Source organism: Abramis brama (assembly GCF_963993115.1).
Source record: "Abramis brama genome assembly, chromosome: 2".
Lineage (NCBI taxonomy): Eukaryota > Metazoa > Chordata > Actinopteri > Cypriniformes > Leuciscidae > Abramis > Abramis brama.
This window is the reverse complement of record NC_139964.1, coordinates 26,098,967-26,122,523: the sequence shown is the minus strand read 5'-3', so window position 1 is coordinate 26,122,523 and position 23,557 is coordinate 26,098,967. Positions and strand designations below refer to the sequence as shown.

At 39.1% G+C, this 23,557-nt stretch overlaps 1 protein-coding gene across 2 annotated transcripts; it reads left to right on the top strand.

Annotated features, from left to right (window-relative positions):
* Positions 1-10,238: 10,238 nt before the first annotated feature.
* LOC311074092 (somatostatin receptor type 5) lies at positions 10,239-22,404 on the top strand. Of its 2 annotated transcripts, none has more exons than XM_084100423.1 (3): positions 10,239-10,427; positions 12,644-13,772; positions 18,344-22,404. In XM_084100423.1, exons 2-3 carry the CDS (start codon positions 12,651-12,653, stop codon positions 18,464-18,466), a joined length of 1,245 nt encoding a protein of 414 aa, XP_083956549.1. In that variant the 5' UTR covers positions 10,239-10,427; positions 12,644-12,650; the 3' UTR covers positions 18,467-22,404. The 2 variants fall into 2 exon arrangements, with proteins under 2 accessions (XP_083956549.1, XP_083956550.1); XM_084100424.1 differs by having other exon boundaries at positions 18,117-18,483.
* The last annotated feature ends 1,153 nt before the right edge of the window (positions 22,405-23,557 follow it).

Sequence of the window (23,557 nt, the reverse complement as noted above, 5' to 3'; positions counted from 1 at the left end):
CAATCCAATATATTAACAGAACTTGGTGTTTTAGACTTTAGCGTTGATTTTATTTAAGCATTTTTTACAGTGCAGCACATTTGTATATCCCTGTCATGTGCAGTGGCTACAAAAATGACTCTTAATCCACAAATAAAAATGTCACTGCATTGGATGATAAAACATCAAAGCAAGAAGCATGTTAAAGAAAATATGAATTCATATTCGAACTTCCATTATTCCTTTGACATTGCCTATTTTTTTGCATAATGGACTGTGCTCTGTGTTTGATTGTGATTAGTGACATTCAGACATTAATTATGACTTTTAAGCATCCAAATATGCTTTGGGGCCACTGTGTCTTAATAGTAGATACAATATTCATTTGAAATACTATTTTTTTAAAGCTATTAGTTAGCGTTAAATGAATGTGTGAATTTTGCATTAAATTCAGTGCTTTTGTTTGAGCTGATGTTCTCATCGTTCTGCACTGTAACATGAAAATAAATTGAATAAGAAATATTTCAGTTGTTTCTTTTTTTCCTTTCTAGTGTCGGCAAATTAAACATGGATGTAAGCAATATTATTTTATGAAGCAATATTAACTTTATTAACATTTAAAATATCTGCAGGTATATTCTGACAAAATAAAATGAATGTGTTGCACTTAAGATATATATGAAATATGTTCTGAAACATTAATTTTTGATATTCACTAAATTTTATATTTCTTCATGCTTCTAAACTCTATTCAGAAACCAGGGCATTAATTAAATTTTTTTTTTAAAACGTATATGTTAGATGGGATGACAGCACTAATTAATACTTTTTTTTCACTTTAAATCTTGCATATGCTGTCAACTTGCTTAAAAGTAAATATTTTGGATAAAAACTGATAAAAAATAATGGATAGAAATATACAGCTGCCTTTATATTTATCAGCGGTGTCCCTCACAAGGGAATCTTCATATCTTTGCCATCAAGATGTTTGAAAACATTCTGTCTGATTAAATTACAGAAATCAGGGTGATAATATCAACATTTCAAAAGATGAAGTCCTCTGAGCAATGCGAACTATAGCTCTATATTTCCATTCTGTTCATTTTCTTGCTGTTGTATAAATAATCAAGTCATTATTGAGGAAGTTTCAGAATATGAGCTTGACCAGAGCATATTTCTGATTTTCCCTTTTATAGTTATACTCTCTTAAAAGACATTACTGATTTTTAAAAGAAGGCTCAGAAGCGGGAATGATCCTGAAATTACTCTGCAGACATGAATAAACTACAGACTCTGTTTCTTATCTTTTCTCTTGAGACACCTATACCAAATATGACTAATTCATCATTCAAGCACATTATTTTGCACTAACTAGAACAAATCTGATCCGTGGCAGTATGTGGATGAATTATTCATGGCATGAAGGGTGTGTTGTATGTTTAACTCTAGGGGGAGCCCTGCAGAACAAGTTCAGATCTTCATTATGGTTTGGACTGATCATTTGTTGAACGTAATGCAACTAAATATTCGAGACTTGAGGAGACTAAATTGAAAAACACACGGTGACACACACATCCATCCCAGTGTCTGGTTGTTACAGCTCTGACTGCTGTCAAATTTCCGTAAGAAAGGAAGTCATCTGAGGACATGAGAGTGAGTAAATCTCAACCAAACAAACTCTTCCCACCCCCCTCCAGAGTTTCTGTCCCCCAGCATGTGCAGTGTTTGAGGAGTCGAGTCAGTCATCCCAGTGGGTGCCATTAAACACCACAGACGTCTGTGATCCACCTTCAAGATGAAAGAGACCGCGTGTGGCTTCGACACTCACAGGAGAGAAGAGAGATGCTGAAGCGGAGAACACACTGAGAGACCGAGAGAGTTCGCATTTCAGACAACCACACAGTTTACTCTCAGGTAGACTCTGAGGTTAAGCTGATCCAGGCTCATCCATACTGTTACTTTCAGAGTCTGTTGCAGTTTCTTACATTATTAGGGTCTTCTGGGTAGTTGTTAGGACATTGCTATGTGGTTGCTGGGATGCTCTGGGTAGTTGCTAGTGTATTGCTGTGATATTATTAGGGTCTTCTGGGTAGCTGTTAGGATGTTGCTATGTGGTTGCTGGGATGTTCTGTGTGGGTGTTGCTATGAGGTTATTAGGGTCTTCTGGGTAGTTGTTAGGACGTTGCTATGTGGTTGCTGGGATGCTCTGAGTAGTTGCTAGGGTGTTGCTATGAGGTTATTAGGGTCTTCAGGGTAGTTGTTAGGATGTTGCTATTGTGGTTTCTGGGATGTTCTGGGTGGTTGCTAGAGTGTTGCTATGAGGTTATTATGGTCTTCTGGGTAGTTGTTAGGACATTGCTATGTGGTTGCTAGGATGTTCTGGGTAGTTGCTAGGGTGTTGCTATGAGGGTATTAGGGTCTTCCGGGGAGTCGTTAGGATGTTGCTATGTGGTTGCTGGGATGCTCTGCGTAGTTGCTAGGGTATTGTTGTGAGGTTATTAGGGTCTTCTAGTTGTTATGACGTTGCTATGTGGTTGCTGGGATGCTCTAAGTAGTTGCTAGGGTGTTGCTATGAGGTTATTAGGGTCTTCTGGGTAGTTGTTAGGATGTTGCTATGTGGTTGCTAGGATGTTCTGGGTAGTTGCTAGGGTATTGCTGTGTGGTTATTAGGGTCTTCTAGGTAGTTGTTAGGACGTTGCTATGTGGTTGCTGGGATGCTCTGAGTAGTTGCTAGGGTGTTGCTATGAGGTTATTATGGTCTTCTGGGTAGTCATTAGGATGTTGCTATGTGGTTGCTGGGATGTTCTGGGTAGTTGCTAGGTGGGCGTGGCTAATAGGGCATTGGTATGTGGTTACTAGGATGTTCCAGGTAGTTGCTATGGTGTTGCTATGAGGTTATTAGGGTCTTCTGACTAGTCGTTAGGATGTTGCTATGTGGTTGCTGGGATGTTCTGGGTAGGTGCTAGGGCATGGCTAATAGGGCATTGGTATGCGGTTACTAGGATGTTCTGAGTAGTTGCTAGGATGTTGCTATACGGTTGCTAGTATGTTCTGGGTAGTTGCTGGGGTGTTGCTATGTGCTTACTAGGGTGTTTTGGGTGTTCTGTAGCGCTTTGCTATGTGGTTGATAAAGTGTTTTGGGTAGTTGCTAGGGTGTTGCTAAGGTGTTCAGAGTGGTTGGTATGTCGAAAGTCTCTGTGATATTCTATGGTCTACATGAGGAAGTGTAAATGTAAATCATTGTCGCTAAAAAAATCATCATGTTTTTGTTCTGTGGATGTAATGTCAATTGTTCTGTGGATGAAATCTGACCACTTATGAATGCAATCACACACACGCACACACACGCACACACCCTCAAAAGTCTACATGAGTGAAAAGCAGTGTGAGGAACAATGATAGAGCTGCTTGACGTTCTCCATGGGAATATCACACATGTAGAGGTTCAAATATGCTTCACTGTCCTGATCCTGGTCTGCAGATTAGTTTGTCTCATTATCCTGCAACAAGGCAAATATAAAAAGATATCAAGCCTGAGCTGCGGAGCTGCGGAGCTGATTGATGGGATGCAGTACGTTTCCATCCATCCTTCCATCTCTTCTCCCACCTGCTTTCTTTATTAAGTTAACCTTTCTTTATTACATTGATCCGTTTATTTTGAGCCTGTGTGCTCTGCCAGTCTCCATGTCAGTGGCAGGTGAATGTTGATGCTGTATTAATTTATATGGATATTTTTGTTGTGTACTTATTTGTTCAGACTACTTGTCTTTGATGAGTCGAATGTGTTTGTTACACACACACACACACACACACATATATATAAATATATATATATATATATATATATATATATATATGCATTGTGTATGCATTATATAAACAGTTTTCTCAGGCAGACTCTACAGATTGAAGAAATTGCCCACCGGTCTCTGATTTCTGATTTCTGTTTTTCTTTCATACAGCACTTTGGCCAACCAAGGTTGATTTTAAATGTGCTTTATAAATGAAATTTGATTTGATTTGAAGGTGCAAAAATCAGGAAAGCATTCAAACACTAAGCATGCAATTTTTCCATATAAGCAGTCCATCCATACTGTGTAATAGGTTGTCATCGTCAGCCTATTAATTTCTGCCAAGATTACTTTGCTATGCTTGGTCAAGCCAGAGGGAAAATAATGATCTGCAATGCAGGTAAAAACCTGCAGTTATCACGTATTCCCACGTGGAGAAATTTCACAATACTGGCACCACTCTCTGGTCTGAAATGAAAACATTGGCATTCATTTGAAATTTCATAACTGCTATGCAGGAGCAAAAACCTCATATTAGGTATGACAGAACACCTGGAAATGGAAATGTCACACTTCTTTATTTTTGCATTTAGGATCCTAAATTACTGCTTGCCTAGCTCTAAATTTGATTAAAATTGCACTGGTGAGTGAATAAGCTGCTATTAGGCTGGAACATTTTCTAAAACTGCAACTGCGTTAAATCTGATAGTTTTATCTTCATCATATTTCCTGTAACCATGTGTGACAGATGACCGGACCGAAATGGAAGATGGAAAAATAAGAAAATGGAGATCGCTTCCATTAAGGGAAACATGGAGGGGAAACAAACTACTTTTGAACGGAGGGACTGTTTTTATCTTTCAGAACGGCTAAGAACAGAAGTGGAGGATGACAGCAGCCTCGTCCAGCCACACCTCGCAGACGTCTCGCAGCCAGACCCAGAGCGACATTGCCAGCCAGGCTTTCGTTTACTTTCCTGTAGCTCAAACAGCGTTGGAGCTTGCAACGCCAAGGTCACAGGTTCGATTCCCAGGGAAAGCAAGAACTGATAACAATGCAACGTAAGTCGCTTTGGATAAAAGCGTCTGCCAAATGCATAAATGTAAATGTAAACCATTGCCCCAGAGCCAATGCCACAAAGCGAGTTTGACCAGGGGTGTGAGCCGGCAACCATTGTACCAGTGGGAGTCTTGCTGGAGCTTGAAACTGTTTAATAGACTGGGACTCGGAGGTACTGCTTCCCACCCTGTACAATCGTCTGTACAATCATTATCTGTGCCTTCATCACCGCTGGTAAAGCCCAGCATAATGACTGTATTTTCACCCTATACTGACAGTGAATTATCGTGTTTGATCCAGCCCAGCCTACCTCTCCCACTACAGATCTCAGCCCTGCCTCAGTTGGTTTCCTGCAGTCCTTCGCCTTCCCCCGTGACGCCTTAGCCTCGGCTCCACATCCGGTGGCTGTTCTCCTCTCTCAGCCTCGGCCCGTTGACCTGTCGGCTCCACCAGGCTCCCTCGTCCCCCCGGCTCCACCTGAGATCCTCGGCCTTGCGGCTCCACCAGGCTCCCTCGTCCCTCCGGCTTCACCTCGGTCAGCCATCACCATGCCTGCGCTGCGGACTTACGAGCTATTCACGACAATTTGGCTCTCCACCCCTTTGGCTCCCTCCGGCTCCACCCTCCCTCCAGCTCTACCCTTGGTCCTTTGTCGCACTGGCTCCGGCTCAGTCCTCGGATGCCCCGGTTACACCTCGAGCGCTCGTCTCTGCACCCTTGCTTTGGTCTCCAGAGCCAGCGGTGTCACTCAGGCCCATCAGCTCTCCGTCTGCACCCTGGGATCCCCATCGACTCTGCCGTGGGCTGTCGTCCTAACTGCGCTCTGGGTCTGCAACATTTGGTCACACCTCCCGTCACCTCCTGGGATGCTCCCACCATCTGCCCCTTCATGGGTTCTCTGCCATTCTATCTGCCTGTTATTACCAGCTCTTCGCCTACTCCTCGTCTTCCTCCAAAGCCACCTCATCTCCTTTTTGTCTCTGTTTTTAACGGCACGAGGTCACGCCTTAGGGGCGTTATGTCACAGACACTCATTCTTAGTTTCATTATCAAGGACTTTTGACTTTTTTAACATTTGAAGTGGATCAAAAAAGTTCATCAAAAGTTGTCCTAAGATTGTCCTTTTTTTCAAAATTCATGTATAACTTTTATGAAAGGTTTTGATCCACTTCAAATGTTGACTACTGTAGTTTTCACTAGTTTCCTGTCTTCCTTTGTCCAGTTTTCCTGCCAGTTACTGTTGATATCACCCATTGTCCGGTCATGTTTCCGCATAGCGGTTGGTTCCTTTGCTCATCTTGTTTGTATTGCCTTCTGAGTGGACTATTAAAGACGTTATACCTGATCTTCATCTTCATTGTGTTTCCTGCAACCATGCGTGAAACCTAGTTGCAGCAAAAAGTATTCTTTGAACAGTTAAAAACAAATCATTTTTGACTCCAAAATATTTCATTTGTAAATCTCAGACCCAGAGCAGCTCAAGCTGTCCATATCAATTTAAATTTTCATTCATGTTCTCGTCTGATCTTGCATCAAGACGTCCTCTAACTGCATATATTTGCACTTGAGAAGATTACAGCAGCTGCTTTCTAAGGATAAAACTGGTGATATAAAAGCAGCCCTAATGTAATTTCACTGCTTAGATTGAGCTGAAACCATACAATATTGGTAGGAACACGGTGCTAATGCAACTGTAATGCAGTATAGTACAATATATTACAATTATACAATATTGTATATCTGTTGTGTGATCTGTTGGCCTTTTATTATAGTAGAAAGAGAAATTGGCATTAAAAATGCAGACTGCGAATCATAAGCTGTATTGAATCTCTCATGCTGCCTATTAACCCTCTGCAACAGCATCCATGTAAATAAATCATCAGTGACAGTAACCAAGCAAAATGCCCATGAAACCCAATGACACACTGGCATCTTATGAAATATAGCTATGACTCCCAATTCTGAATGTCATCTTGAATATTTCACTCAGAAACTACCAAGCATTTATAATACTACTTTAATGTTGCAGAAATGTTATTCTAATGTTCTTAAAGACTCTCGACAATGTTTATGTATTGAACTCAGTTGGGACATTGATGTAACCTCACTTCAGGCTGTCCGTATGTTTCTTATGCCAGAAATGTTCCATGTTAACTGCAACATAACTGAATTACACCGGCAGAGAAGCAGAGAGAAATCAACCATAATTTTGTGGAAGATGCCACCTGTCTGAACATACACTCACAAACTCAATATATGTCTGCAGATAGTATTATGTTCTTCACAAAGGTCACCGCTGAACATGATTTACAGCACCTGTCAATAACCCTTTACCTGCTGTCTTCTGACACAACCTTCTCTCTTTAATCTATGTTTCACAAAGCAGCTTAATCAGTTACACATGTATGCGGTAAAATGTTCATATGGAATATAAAATCCTTTAAAAAAAAAAAAAAGAATAGAGTCAGTATGAGTTTTGACCAGTAGGGGAGGCTATCAGCAGTTGAAAAAGGGGTTGAAGGGCACTTGTGAGTGTGTGTATATATAAATAAAAAAAGGGGTCACTGAAACTCTTATATTAGTCAGCTGCTTATCTAAATACTGAGAGGATGGATTCTTCATAATTTCTATTGTGCATAGTTATGCATTTTGTATTATTCAGTGTGAAATTAGTTTGGAAATGTTTAGCCTAAAAATACCCTGTGATGTGTGCTCATTGAACGCTGCTTGTCAGAGCCATCTAGGAAACACGGTGATGAATCAGAGACAATCTGAAGGTTTGCAGGAACACATGTGGATTCTAGTTAATCAATATCTGTAATTATCCCACTGTGTGCTTGTCAAGTTCAGCGCTGCCTCATGCATGAATGGACTTGTCTTCAGTTGATCCCCGGTGTGTGTGTGTTTTCTGGATCTTTGGGATTCTCGCAGCTGCCAAAACCCCTACTGTCTTAGCATGGAGTGCATGTTGACTGAGCATAAAAAACAGCTAATTCAATATTTCTATCCACCAACACTTGAAAGCGTTGTAAGAGTTATATCAAAATAAGATATTTATATATTCATTGTGATATTTTGTGCGAATATGAGTGTGTCCGTTATGCGCTTCACTGCAAAAAAAATGCTTTTTTAGTATTTTTGTCCACTGCAAAATAATACTTTTCTTATTAGTGTCTGGTTCCCAGTCAATATATATATAAAAAAATCTTACATCAAGATGACTTTACTAGATAAGTAAAATGGCACAATATATTATGCCTTGTTTTCTGAGAGAAAATTGCTTGAAAACTGAATCTGGCATATAATCAGAAAAAGATTCTGAATTCAAACGGAAACGAGATTATTTTTCTCACCCCATTGGCAGATAATTTTGCTTATTTTAGCCTACAATCACACACAAAAGCTGTGGCCATAATTATGTATATACATACTGTAAGGACAAACATAAATACATTCCTGAACATGCTGTACGCCATCTTGTCATTGTCCTTTGATGCACTAACAACAAAAGGGAAAATATTTTACTCAGCCAAGGTTGCACACAAGTAACACTTTATTTTACAGTCCTGTTCCTCATGTGCATATGTACGTATTATAGTAATAGCAATAACATGGGTAATAACTTGGTATTAACCCTGAACCTACCCCTAAACCAAACCTTAACCCATGTATCTTTACCCAGTCCTTTTTAGGCAAGTAAATGTAAGTTCCCATACTGTAAAATAAAGAACAACTTGCACACTTCACAAATCTCAGCATTGTCACTGTTTCATGAAAACTACATATTCAGAGATTTGACTGACTCGTTTGACTTACCTTATGTGGAAGGGAAGTATGGATATTCTTTGCAAAACCTTGCAAGACCTCCAAAAACGTCAACAAACCCCATTGCACAAAATGACTGACGGACATAAAGCGTTTCTGATTACAGTCCATGGCTAATCGCAGAGACATTTCATTCAAAATGCTTTTATTTCTGTAATATCTGTCAGGAAGTAGGAATAATTTATGCCGGGTATTTAAAAAATGAATTTGCCCCAGTGATGTCGTGATGAAAGACAGCATTCTGTTTCTGTCCGATTAACACCTGGAACAGTGTGTTCTGTGTACCTTGACTCTATACACACACCTCAAAGCTCTTTTGTCGTATCTGTTTGCTGAATCAGTTCATGAATCAGTGTATAGTGTGCATGAATTCGGGCACTGGTAAGGACAATGGGCTGTTGCTGGATCCCAGTGATCATAGTTCATAAAGTTATAAATATGGATATTTTTCTTACAAAAATTCTTTACTTTGATCCAGAAGTCCTTTATTAACCCCCTGGAGCCGTATGGATTACTTTTATCATGCATGGATGAACTTTATGGAGCTTTAAAAACTCGTACACTATTCGCTGCCATTAAGCTGAAAGAGCCAGGATATTATATTTAATATAACTCTGACTGTGTTTGGCTGAAATAAAAAGGTCATAATCACCTAGGATGGCTTGAAGGGGGAGTAAATTATGGGATAATTTTCATTTTTTGGGTGAAAATGGCCGACTCCCTGATTACTGAAACTGCTGATTGAAACTCACCCTCTGTTTCCCGCTGAGAAGTGACTGAATTTATTTTAACGGATAAAGCTAGTTCATATTGGATGTGCCACATTGTTGGCACTTCTGAGAGATGCACAGAGGGGTGAATATCACAAAACCTGTCAAGAAAAGGTCAAAAATAAGAAATAAGAATTCTCTTTCGCTACTTTTTAAAAAGATTTCCTGCATTTTGACACTCTTTGTAATGAACACAGAGAATTACATAGGCTACAAACTCAAAAGTAAAAGTTCGAACCCATTATACACTGTTAAAAAAAGTTGCAGCCTTAGATTTTTAAGTACAATCAACTTGGCTATAAAAGTAATTTCAACTTAAATGACATGAAATGGACCTAAAAATTATTTGAATCTTAAGTTGAAAATTGCTCATTATGAGTCAATGTAAAAACATATGTTGTCAAAACTTATTGACCATATCATTTTTTACAGTGTAGTAATGAACATTTGGAAAGACAATGTAATTAATTGCCATGAATAGCCTACCAAAAATACCAAAAAACTCCCTAAAACACAAGAACTGTAATTTTGTGTTTACAGCTTACAAGTTTTCACAGATTATATAAATATCAATGTGTTATTATTTCCTTAAATGATCATATGGGCAAAGGTTGTGTATGTTATCATGTTGTGGTTTAAATCATTATTTCTGTGTGGGATATTAATCCGTTGTGAATGGAGCGCGCGCACGGCTTGACTGCAGGATTGCGACTAAACTGCGATCGCGCGCATTCTCTCTCTCTCTCTCTCTCTCTCTCTCTCTCGGTTTAGTTCTATCTCAGAGTGAGTCGGGCACCAGATGCCATCACCTGTCGCGAGGCTCAGCACTGGTGTGGAGCGAGAGCGCGCACGGAAGAGCTTGTCCTGTGGCTAATTTAACAGATACTTTCCTTGACAGATTCAACAATGTTTATCAGTGTTTGTTATTTGTACATACTCTTCTCGTCTCCTTCGTGGGATGTTTCACGCCTCTCTGCGTTTTACTGATACATAGGCTACTCAGGTAAGCCCAGAGGAACATTTTTGTTTATGGTGAGGTTTTGATTTAAGTTCATTTTAGTAAAGAAAACCATTCAAGTTAAGGAATCTTGAAGTAATAATTGTAAGAATATTCTTAACTTAGGCTACTGCAGGACTGTGTTCGTTCACACTTTGAGGGCAGTGCTTCTAAATTTCTTTAGAAATGACCAATAATGTTCTGTTTTAACCTCACCACAGCCGAATATCATTGCCTGAAATATGATTTTTTGTTTGTTTCCACGGAGTTTGCAAAGTGTTATTTTTAAACAATAATCATAAATAATGTCTCTGAGGAATGCAACCACGCAAGAAAAACCGGCACGCCGCCGTTCTTCTCACTGTCTTGAGTTTATATCAAGGTGGAAGCAGTTAGTTTGAAAGAAAATGTTTTGTAGATCCAGCTGAGACCCTGCAGTCTCATAAGTGATAAGACCATAAAAGATAAGTGCGTTTTTTCCTCGTTTGTTCTGCGGGCAAATGTTATGAGTTGAGGTCCAGGGAAGGTCTACACAAAAAATACACATACATAAATGATGTGTATTATTCAAAATAAAATACATAAATTGTATAAATGCATTTAAGACGTGCACTGTAAAATCGAACAGTTGTTCTAACTAACACTTTTTAGTTAACTTTACTTAATGTCTTAATTTAATTGTAAAAATCTAGTAATCTGTACTATTCACTATGCCTTGTTTACTCAGAAAACCCAAGTTCAGATTAATTGATTGGTTTGAGTGCTATTTTGTCAACAACAACAAAAATGTGTTTTTGAGGCAGGGCAATTCTTAATAGACTTTTCACTCATTTCCTCCACTTCTGCAATTATCTTTAGTTGCATTCACTCATTTCCCAAAGTCATCATGAATGTTGAATTGTCAATACAACTCGCATAAGATGACTTAATAAATTGATGTTGATGTTCACCATTATGGTGATCGGTGTTCCATTTGGTTGGGCACTTGGAACTTCATTTATATTATTATATATTTTTAAGGCAATTGGTTTGCATGTTTTTTTTAAAAAGTAAGTCTAACTAATTATATTTACAGCGTGTGACAAGTTGCCCCAACCTTGCCCCTTGTCCCGAAAAGAACATAGTTCAAACTTTCTACTTTCATCAAATAGTTGACTCTTGTCTGAATGCATGTCATTGTGGTTTTATTGTGTTGACAATTAAATATGGTTTATTATAATATAATTATATACTAATTTATTTAAATTAGTTTTCAACTATTTTAACAAACTCTGCTAATTTGTGTAAATGGACTGTTGACTAAAAACCCCACAGCAACAGAGATGCTATACATGGTGAAATACTATGATTGAAATACAATAGATTGATACATAGTGGAAGGAATATAAAATCTAGTTTCAGGTTGACTGAAACCAAATCAAGTCTCTTAGACTATGATCTGTGCTGCGACAGACAGTTTTGACTTATCCGTGCTCAAATCCAGAGAAAAAGGACTGTGAAAATATTGATCTCTGGACTAATAGAAATACCAGAATCAATGAATGCATTGATAAAAATGCAATTTTCATTGCGATTGCTGCAAAAAAAAAACCCAATAGTTAACTGTGTTTTGACTTTGTATAATAGCTTGAAAAAGCTTATTCGGTCCACTAGATATCAAGTGATTATAAACCCCTATAGTCCTCAAGCATTTTGGATGTCTCTTTTTTTTTACATCCATTTCAGGTCTTGGAGTTTCTAATAATGAGCTGTTGAGTTTAATCAGATGTGTTTGAAATATGGAGGCTTTTTTATATAGTTTAAAAAAAAAAATGAATCTCAGTGGTGGTGTGACTAAAATGTGCTCTGCCTCTATGCAGCTCTTAGGAGAGAAAGAAAACAGGAGACAGGGAGCGACAGAGAAAGAGGGAGAGATGCATGCATGCGTTGTGTCACTTCAGTCTCCTTGTGTGGGTTTGCAGTTTTGGCTCTGATCTTTATAGCTGAGGTGTGATCATCTGCACTGATTCAGTCTCTCTGATCTCTCACTGTAAATCAAGCACATTAAATTTACATAAGCCTTATTCTGTCCCTCTGACAAACACATGCAAACATAAAGAGAAACTATGTACCCTGCCACTGAGCTTCATTATACTCTCTTCCATTTCCATCCAGTCACTCTTCCCTTTCCCACCTTTAGACTTGTTGTTTCTGACCCTTTTGTATCTCTCTGTCCATTCCAGATCCAGAATGGGGTCATTTAACCAATCCGGGTGGACGGGGTTCATCCCAGGGGATTATAACTCCTCTTCCACTGGACTGGGATTTTCAGGAACCCCAGTTGGGAATTACACTGAGAATGTGTCAAATCAAAGCATGCCTTTCCAAGGGAGCAGCACGATGGTTACTGCGGTCATATCATTCACCGTGTTTATCGTTGGACTTACCGGCAACACTCTGGCCATCTACGTGGTTTTGCGCTACGCAAAGATGAAAACGGTTACAAACATCTACATTTTAAACCTTGCCGTGGCCGATGAGCTGTATATTTTGGGCCTCCCTTTCCTTACGACGCAAAACGTACTCTCCTACTGGCCGTTCGGCTCATTCCTGTGTCGCGTTGTAATGACGGCAGACTCGCTAAATCAATTCACCAGCATCTTCTGTTTGACAGTGATGAGCATCGATCGCTATTTAGCAGTCGTGCATCCTATCCGCTCCACTAGGTGGCGCCGGCCACGAGTAGCTAAAGCAGTTAGCGCGGCGGTGTGGGCATTTTCGTTCGTCGTCGTTCTTCCCGTGGTGATATTCTCTGACGTTCAGGACATGTTTCACTCATGCAACATGAGTTGGCCGGAGCCACGAGACGTTTGGTCGACAGCGTTCATACTCTACACGGCAACGCTCGGATTCTTCGGCCCCCTGCTGGTCATCTGCATGTGTTACCTTCTCATCGTAGTCAAGGTGAAGTCGTCCGGTGCGCGAGCGGGATTTACCAAGCGCAGGCGCTCCGAGCGGAAGGTGACCCGCATGGTGGTGATAATCGTGGTGGTGTTCGTCCTCTGCTGGCTGCCGTTCTACATCATTAACATGGTAAACCTGGTGTTCATACTCCCGGAGAACAGCGTGGTGGTAGGGGTGTACTTCTTCGCCGTCATCCTGTCGTACGCCAACAGCTGTGCCAATCCGCTGCTCTACGGGTTCCTGTCCGACAACTTCAAGCAGAGCTTCCGGAAGGTCCTGTGCGTGCGCAAGGCGAACGGCGTGGAGGATGGCGATCCCAGTTTGCCGCGGACAGAGAAAACGACGACCCACGACTCCTTCCTGACACCTCGGAACAATGACTTTAATGGACACGTACAGGGCAGCCAGGTACAGTCACTCTGAAAGCACATCACACATTGTTTAATGAATTTGTTGAACGTTTATATTCAGAGCTTGACATTAACACTAGTGGCGTGTACTGCAGTCACTTCTACTAGCCACTTTGGCGGGTTGAATTTGATTAATTTTTATTACATTTTTCCTCAATTGTAGTCTTTTAAAAAGGGATCTGAAATAATAAACTAAGTGCAATGTAGTGTTGTCAAAAATATAGATTTTTTGATACATATCAATACTGAAATATCTGAAACGCTTCCAATACTTATTTTCAGCAGAATAGATACAGGATACCAGGTAATTTTACGCAGGTAATTCCAGCAGATTTTATGCTCACACCCAAATACAACAAAGTCGCCTTGTAGTACAAAATTGTGGTCTTTTTTGCTGCTTATTGTCCTTAAACATTCACATACACACAAAATAATGTCAAAATGTCGGTCTTGGTGAGTATTCACGTAAACACAGTCATTTTTTTTTAAGAGAATGTAAACAGATGAGAAAGAAAAGGGATGTGTAACAGTATAATGGATCCGTGCATCAGGTCTTAAAGAGACAGCAGCCTAATAAACCTGCTGCCAAATTATGAGATAGTATTAAAAATATCTATATGGCAGTTTTTCCTAATGGTATCGATGTCAAAATTGTGGTTAGTGAAAATGCTGCGTGGCTATTAACCTTGGAAAACCAGTTAATGTCAAGCCCTGATTATATTGCTAGAACAATGATATCTTCAGTCTTAGACATTCTGTTGTTTGCATTTATCTGATGTGCTGCTTGTTTTAAATCATGAAAGTTTGGTAACACTTTTCAATAAGACTCACATTTTTTACGTTAGTTAAAGTGAGCATGAAACGGAAGTTGCGATAGTCTTTTCTTCCCTATTCTGACATATCTGAGTGCACTTTATTTTGTCCTTGAGAAATTGATTGGATGGTTGTGGTTTGCTATTCGCACCAGTAAACACATCATCAGAGAAGTCGCTGCAAGGAGTCACTTTGATCAAAGATTAAAAGATACCTCTTTAATATTATTTAATGGACTTAAACTGACATGAACTAACAGTGAACAGTTGATGTTTTTATTAATGAACATTAACAAAGATTAATAAATACTGTAACAAATGCACTGCTCATTGTTAGTAAATGCATATTAACTAATGGGACCTTATTGTAAAGTGTTACCAAAAGTTATTTTGAGTTGGTTAAGGCATAGTTCACCCCAAAATTAAAATCCTGTCATCAGTTACTTGCCTTTATGTAATTTCAAACCTGTAGGACTGTCTTACCTCTGTGAAACAAGTGAGATTTTTAGCAGAAATTTCACGTCATGCTACTGTGAGCAAAAAAAACTTCTCCCAAAACTCATTCAGAGGACATACTAATATAGCATTTAAGTCATGATCTAATTAGGATCGCTCTAGATGTAGATTGGATTGTTGAACAGCATGAGGGTTAGGAGTAAATGATGACAGAATTGTTACTTTTTGGTGAACTAGTCCTTTAAGCTGTTTTCTAGAAGAATAACAACAGTACAATAAGAGCAAGGGTTTTTTTGGCCCTTCGCCGCTGTGTTTGTGAATCCTCTGTAGATTACAAACATGTTGAGAATTTCACATTCGATACAGCTGCCAACATGTTGCTCCTTCCTCACTCCCCAAAGAGGCAATCTCAGTGAAATTGATTTAGTGGGCAGTAAATGGAGTGAGAGACAGAGAGAGAGAGAGAGAGGGATTGTTAGTGCGTGCGTGTGTGCGTGCGTCTTCCTGTCTATCAGTCATAACCCCCTTAGTGCCCTTAGGGAGAACACTACTCGTATGTTCCCAATAAACATTCCCAATGTCCGTGTATATTAGCATCTGTGTGTGAAAGAAAAAGAAAGAAAGGGCTGACCAAAATCTTACGTCAATGTTTCTTTTCGTATCACAGTAATGGTAGAAATAACAAAAACACTACCATAAAAATAGTTTGTTGGAAATTCAACAAATAAAATGGTCAAACAACCAGGTTACCACATTGTTATTTGACATTTTCACGCACACTTTTTGTTGATACTTAATACTTAACTTAAAATCATTAAATGTAATTATTTATCAGTAAAAAGTCATTTATTGATGCCAAACAAGAGATAATTCTTCAAACATTTTACGATATATGTTAGAAAATATATAAAAATTGATGTTTATTCATTTAATTTGTGATTGGATTAACCACACTTGAAGTAATAAGCAACAAACGCACTTTTTTCCAGGTATATTTTATCATATTGCTCAGCCCTACTAGAAGAGATGATGAAATCTGTGTGATAGTTCAGCTTGACCAAGAGGACCATGAGGGAATACAAGTATGTGTGTGTAGAAATGTGAATGCATAACGAGAGTGAGATCAGACGATCCCATGGTTAATTCATCGGGGAAATCAAAGCAGTCCGGCTCGAGAGACTGAATCAGATCTGTGTGACTGAGGATTGTCTGGCATCAGATCCGAGATCAATGAGAAAAAGCCGGTCTCTTTAAGCCATTACTGCATCCGCAGAGCTAATATCAGCTCTAATGTCTCTCCGTGGCTTTCCCTGCTTTGATGGACACTGAATCTGATTGGTGGAGACACCAGACACACATTCACTCGCTCTCTCTTTTAGCCCTTTTCCACAACTGTTGGAGACGGAAACCAATTTGGCTCATTCTGCATGTTTACACGGCAGACGAATTGGCTCGACAATGGACCCTCAAACCTGCTGGTCTCGAACCAGGAATCAATCATCGCCACTGAAGTTTTCAGAACAAACAAATCGCTCTGGCACAAAACAAAAAGTGCATCGCTCCCGTTATAAGAAAAACAAAGCTGTAAACTCCGGAAGTATAATGTTACAGATACATTGTGCCTATTTTTGTCAAGCTACTCTGTGTGAAATAAAATTACTTTATCTGAACATATTTAATATATCGAATAAATATATCTTTATTTAATTATATAATGATTTTTTTTTTTTTTTTGTCATAGATTTAATATTTTGTCAGTGGTAAAGCAGGCCAGCTCTAATTGCGGTTCACAGATCCCATCATTCTGCTGGAAAAGGGTTACTTCTCTCTCTCGCTCTCACAGTTTTATGGAGTACCAGCAGGGAATCTCAGACCAAAGCTGAATTAAAACCACATTGTGCTGCAGTAAGAACATGTTATTCTACAGAATGAGAAACAGGAAGAAAGAAAAAAGGGCAAAAATGTAAATGGGTGCATATGTTGGGGAAAGCGAAGGGCTGAATGTTGTGCAATTTAAAGAAAGAGTTGACCTAAAAATGTAATTCTGCCATTATCTACTCACCATGATGCTGTTTCAAAACAGACACATGCTGTTGTTTTCTCTGTGCAACACAAATGGACAAATGCTGATGAAACTTCAAGCATGTTTTGAAATAAATAATGGCAGAATTTTCATTATTGGGCTTTTTTAATTTCTGAATTTTTAACCCAGCTAACAGGGAACGTTCTGTCAAGGTTATGAGCAAACATTCTTTCAGTAACTTTAATAGAATGCTCTTTCATAGTTATCTGGTCTTTGATAATGTTCTCGAAACATTAGCACAAAAACATTATTTATACATCATTCATGGTAGTTTTTCTCCTGAAATAGATGTTCGTTTGGCGATTTAAAAAAAAAAAAATGTTACTATTTATTTCAGAATGTTCAGAGAACATTCAAAAGTAACTTTCCCACAAAAATGGAATGTTCGCATAAGAAATAAAAGAACGTTTGAACTTTCAGAGAACATTCAGAAATAACGCTTTCATAACTTAATGGGAATGGTAGCAAAGCATTCTCAGAACATATTTTTGTTAGCTGGGAAAGTGCAAATTAACATCATTAACCACACACACACACACACACACACACGTTTACTTAGCTATCTAATTGGGGACATTCCATAGACGTAATGTTTTTTTTACTGTACAAACTGTATATTCACTCCCCTTACACTAACCCAACCCCTAAACCTACCCATCACACACACACACACACACACACTAACCCGACCCCTAAACCTACCCATCACACACTCACACACACACACACACTAACCCGACCCCTAAACCTACCCATCACACAAAACTTTCAGCATTTTTTAATTTTTTAAAAACCTTTAATTTCTTTATTTTTATACCAGATTTACAAATGAGGACGACCCTAAAGGGAGGTTTTTGGAGATTTTGTCAGGTTTTGGTCCCTTATGGGTACAAATTTGTCCCCAAAATATAGTTAAGTAGGCACACACACACACACACACACACACACAGTGCAGAGGTGCCACTGTCTGACCTGTTCTGTGTTTCTGCAGGATCTGCAGTTAGAGTCTTGCTTGAGTGCGTCTGAGAGCCCTCAGCCTGCAAGACCCCAGATCATTGACCAGACCACACTCTAAATGCTGTTTCTCTCTCTGTCTGTCGTTTTCATCTTTATCGCTATCTCCTTTTCTGTGCTCTACTGTCCTATCGTCTGTTCTCTGTCCATCCCTTCGATATGTCTGTCTGTCCGCCTGTCTCTTCTTCTGCGTTGTTGTGGAAGGTGTGGCCTCAGCCTCAAGCCACGCCCCCAAACGTCCCAGCGACTCCACATTCCCGCGCAGCAGAGCTCAGTCTCCACCCGGTGCCCGTCGCCTCCACGCCCAGTTCCAGTCGGGACCTGTGACCCCAGGAACAATGCCAGGATACTTTGTTTTGGGTGGAGGGTGCCGTGTGTGCTGGAAAACACCAGGGTCCTCACGGCCATGGGAAACCTGGGAATGGCCTAGAAAAACCATTGAAAACTCTATTTTGAATTGATCAGCTTTGAAGTATTTCAACAGTTAGATATGAGTGCAATATCTGTAAAATGAAAAACCACAAATTTTTAAATAGAGTCTGAGACCACTAGTGAAAATCTTCAAATCCTTTAAACACAAATATATATTAGCATAGCAAAGCATGATTTAAGAGGAAGCAATTCAGAGGAAACGTCACATGTTCAATGTCACAAAATTTGCTTATTTGATTAGTGACTTAGTAATAAATGGCGCCGAGTCATAGCGTTTTTGTTTAAAATTTTTCAAAACCCAAACACATTCTGTTTATTTTCTGGTTTAAATTACACGTGGAATCCCAGATTTTCACCGTGGTCTCAGACTTTTGGGCCCCACTTTTAAACACAATTTAAAGAAGATGAGAAAACAGAGGATGGATTTAGAAGAGAGACAAGATTGCAGACACAAGCGAAGGGGATTTAGAGATGATGAATGTTCTCTCACACACACACACACACACACACACACACACACACTCTAAAACCAAAACTTTCAAGCAATTTCCAGCATCAAACATGCAATCACCTTATACTCTTTCTCCTTTACGATCAAATTAATGATTGATGTGGAGAGGAAAATAAAACCTACACACACAGGAAAAGTATTACATTTACCTGCCAGAGCTGATTGCGAAAATCTCAGCATGTCCTTCACAAACACAGACTGATATACTGCCTACCATTCAACTTGGAAAAGGACAACAGATCTCCAAGAAGTTTTGACTTAATACTTGGAAACTCGTACTGATATCTAAAACTCTCTGAGCTAAATGTATGATGTCACACAAACATGGTGGCACCCAGTTAATGATAAGCATTCCCTTTTAAACAGACCAAAATGAATCTTAGGCCCTGTTTACACCTGGTATTATGATGCATTTGGGTCGATCGGATCACAAGTGGACGATGCTAAAGGTGTAAACGGGGTCTAAAATGTTTTGAGCTCGTCCACTTTCCACCACTTCCAGAGGAAGTTGAAAACACATTCGACCGGATTGCTTTCGTAGTGTAGACGCTCATGTGGTCGAATGTGTTCAAACAAAACTACTGATCTAATGTGTGAACATTATGGGAAGAGCTCTAGTCAGACAGGGTTTAAACTATCGGCTGGAGACTCGAGTTTGGTTTGAAGATGAAAAATTTATCAAGCACAATGTTCTCTCTCCATTCCTGATTTCTAACACACACTCACAGCGTTCGGCTGATCTTGTGGCTGTCAGAGCAGAAACTAAAGCTGATGATCTCCGTGTGTTTTTCCGTCTCTCCGGTCGTGTTCATATGTAAATAGCGTGAGCTTATTTTGTCCATTAGATCGAAAGATCTTTAAAAAAAAACAAATTTCCCCGCCCATAGACCCTCCCCTCGAAGAAATCAGGACAGAAGTGGCTGAAAGTGGACAAAAGAGACGGGTTAAAACACCAGGTGTGAACGGGAATGTGTCTCCCTCGTCTACTTGTGATCCGATCGACCAAAACGCATCATAATTACAGGACTAAACACGGCCCAGGCACATAATATCAATGATAGTAAAAAAAAACATTGGTTTTCAGAGAGAGGTGTGTGTAAAACACAGTAAATTATCCTCTCTGTTGATAATCACATAAGCACACACCTGCCAAACAAGTGCAAGCTTTGCTGAGCACGATTTTTTAACGCAGTTTGGTCATGCAGGTCGAGTTCTTTGTTGAAAACTGAACATCTGCAAGGCGAACTGTTGTTTTTTACACCTCTTCTTCCGGGGGTCAGCAACTCTACACCATAATAGTTGGATGTATCAAGAGAATGGATGTAAGTCAGCTGTTGACCCTCGACACACTGGGCAGAAACTTCCCTTCCCTCATCTGGGGACTCGCTATGACAGGTAGAACGAGATGTGAAAGATTGCTTCTGGACGTTTCGAGCGTTCACATGTCCGAGAGGTTCGGGAATCTGGGATTTTGAAGTACTTTAGGGTGTGGTGTTCAACGGTTGTCGAGTTTAAGGGTCAAGGTGGCGTTTCCTGATGCGTATTGACATGTTTAAACTGTCCTCTACTCTCTGCCAAATGTAGCAAAGTGCCTTTTCTTGTCCCCGATCAAACTATCGAGACGCACACTGGAAAACGCGAGGTGTCAGCGGAGCCCGTTGAGACACAAGCTGGTGATTCTGTTGTTTGCTTTCTTTGTTGTTCAGCTTCTTCCCCTCATCGTTTTACTGGGGGGGATTATTTCTGTTCATGTGCTTCATTGTTAAATGCTTATAATTATTCATATGACTTAATTTCACTATGTAATGATATTGTAAAGTTACTGCCAGTTTCACGCCAACAAATATTATCATAGCATTTCTATTGGTGTTTGATGTATTTTTTAAGGCTTTAAAGCCTCAGTTACAGAGATCTTACTTGTGACGGCGGCCGTGTTTGTTATTTGTTCCGCGTGTCGGCATGTATATTTAGCTGTTCATAAAAGCTATAAAGAATGTGCTTTGTTAATGCTGAATGTGCCTCTGATGTAAACTTTGATGACACTCATAGTTCAGCAGGCATATTTTAAGCCTGTTCATGTCAGCCAGCAAGCTTTACAATCAATACCCGCTTCTTTTATTAAACCCAAAGACTTGTTTGATTCGAAACGTGTTTTAGACACGAGTCAGCGCCGTCAAACTGTGAATGACGCATTAACAAATCACTCTGCTGAAGAAGATGCTGAGCAAATGCCATGCTTTGCAATGTTGTTGTTGTTATTATTATTACTTTTTAAGGATTACTCACTTTTTATTATGAATTTGTTTCTGGTTCCTTATCAGAGACCTGTGACATTTGTGTGGGAAAGTTTAGAAATGTGTTTTTTCTCCCCTAAAATGCGTCATTTTCTGGGTAAATACAGAAAACAGATAAATAAAAACAATTTGACTTTAATTTTTAAAGTCCCCCTGTGGTGAAAATCAAGCTTTTAATGTTGTTTATGTGGTGTTTTTAATATGCTTAAAGACAAACCATGTGTAAATTCATAAGTCGACACCATTGCTGAGTATTTTCTCCTTAAAACTGCAGTGAATCAAAGACAGTCTCAAAAACACAGTTTGAAATCGCTGGTGTTTCTGACGTCACAAACTACCTTGTAACCAATCAGATCAACGTGTGATCGTCAACGAGTGGATCTCTGAGCTGAGCGAGTGAGTGGAGGCGGGGCTCATTTGCATATTCATAGAATCGCGTATACTAAATGAGGCAAGGGTGTAGAGTTACATACAAGCTATTTTAAGACATGAATTTTTTTCAAGGAAAAAACATTTAAATGGTGATCAAAGATGAGTTTTAAGGGGGAAAAATGATTGACTACAGGGGGACTTTAAGTAAGTCAGAGACAAGCACAGCACACAAATGGCACAGTTCCTTGAAAAAGAGCCTTCTAATCATATATTGCACTCTAAAATGTTAAAAACTACTCAGTATCAGAAATCTATATTGATGGCATATTGCAGCGATTAGGAGTGTGTTTGAACAACAAACAGCTGATGCCATTACTATAATCATACACCTGAAATCAATCACCAGACCTCAATAAATGAGAAACCTATTTAAGTTGTACATATACTATGTTTTTGTCTAAATAAAAATTATTAGTACACATAAGCCATCTACTCTGAGAGTATCTTTCATTCTTTTTGTGTCAGCTTTTAAAAATCTGAAATCTGAAGTTATATATTCTACTGTTACACATGTATTGAGTTTGTCAGTGCACATGTATCTTATCAAAAGGCATTTTTTTGCTTACCAATAAACAATGTTTTCATCTTGCAGAAAATATCAAGGATGTTGTTTTAAAAATTCATGTTTTACTCTAGAAATATGGTGCTACTTTCAAGAAGGTCTTAAATGGAGAGAATTAGTCTGTTAGATTTTCCATTCATCTCAATGACATTTACTTGGCTCTCGCAGGACCTCCTCGAAGTACGCAATTTAAAATCGACCATATTTGCTCATAAGTTGACGTGACCTTTTAGAACCACTATGTGACTAATCAATCTTGAGGGTGTTGTATGGAGCCTAATGCAAAATCCATGAATGCAGGCCCCTGTCATAGAATAAACGTACACACATGATTGTGTGACGAAATGAAATACATTGTGACAAATGTATTTTTGTGTTTACAGTCTTCAAGTTTCACAAACTATAAAAAGTTCAATGTCTGTTGGCTTTCTTCCATTGACACCATCTCTAGAGGTATTTCACAAAACTGTAGATGTTTTTGTTTTTTTAAGGCTAATACAGCAACATTTCAGCATACTATTGATCCAATTTTACCATTGAAGCCTTGAAAATGTATGTAATCTTAATATACCATGTATCTATGTAACTATGTGTATATGTATTTACTGTATAATGTAAATGTTTTCAGTATTTACAGTTTTTCTCCATTGGTTTGGCTCATTTCTTGAAACAGAAATTACATTCTCAAAACTCTAAGATCATTTGGCAAAACAGTCTTACAGTTCAGCACATCACTATAGCTCACTTGCAAAAGCTCATATCTCTCCCAAAACTGTTCACTCATGCTTCAAAACTAAATCTGTTTCCCATATAAAGAGTCAGTGCCACGAAAACGGCAAAGATCCTTCTCAATTGCTTTGGCTCATTTCTTGAAACAGACCGGACGTTCTCAACACTCTTGGTGCTTTTGCCAAAATAACGTGGATGGTTCGGCACAACACCATGGTTCACCTGCAAAAGTTCATACCTCTCCCAAAACAGTTCACTCATGTGTCAAAACTAAATTTCCTTCTGATTTAAACAGTCAGTGCCCCCAAAATGCTTTGTCCCTTTGGCATTGTGTAAGCACTGCAAGTCAAAATGTTTAGATGTTTTGTCACTATGGCAGAGGACCATTGAAATATCCCTCATGTCCACCTTTCAGTCTTAGCCCAGTCCTTCATTGACAATGGTTACTGTACTGTTTT

What these genes read in the sequence shown, in the direction of transcription:
- LOC311074092 (XM_084100423.1), top strand. Translation starts at nt 12,651, where the DNA reads ATGGGGTCATTTAACCAATCCGGGTGGACGGGGTTCATCCCAGGGGAT. An exon ending in GACACGTACAGGGCAGCCAG is followed by an intron (nt 13,773 to 18,343) that starts GTACAGTCACTC and finishes TTGTTGTGGAAG; the next exon opens with GTGTGGCCTCAGCCTCAAGC.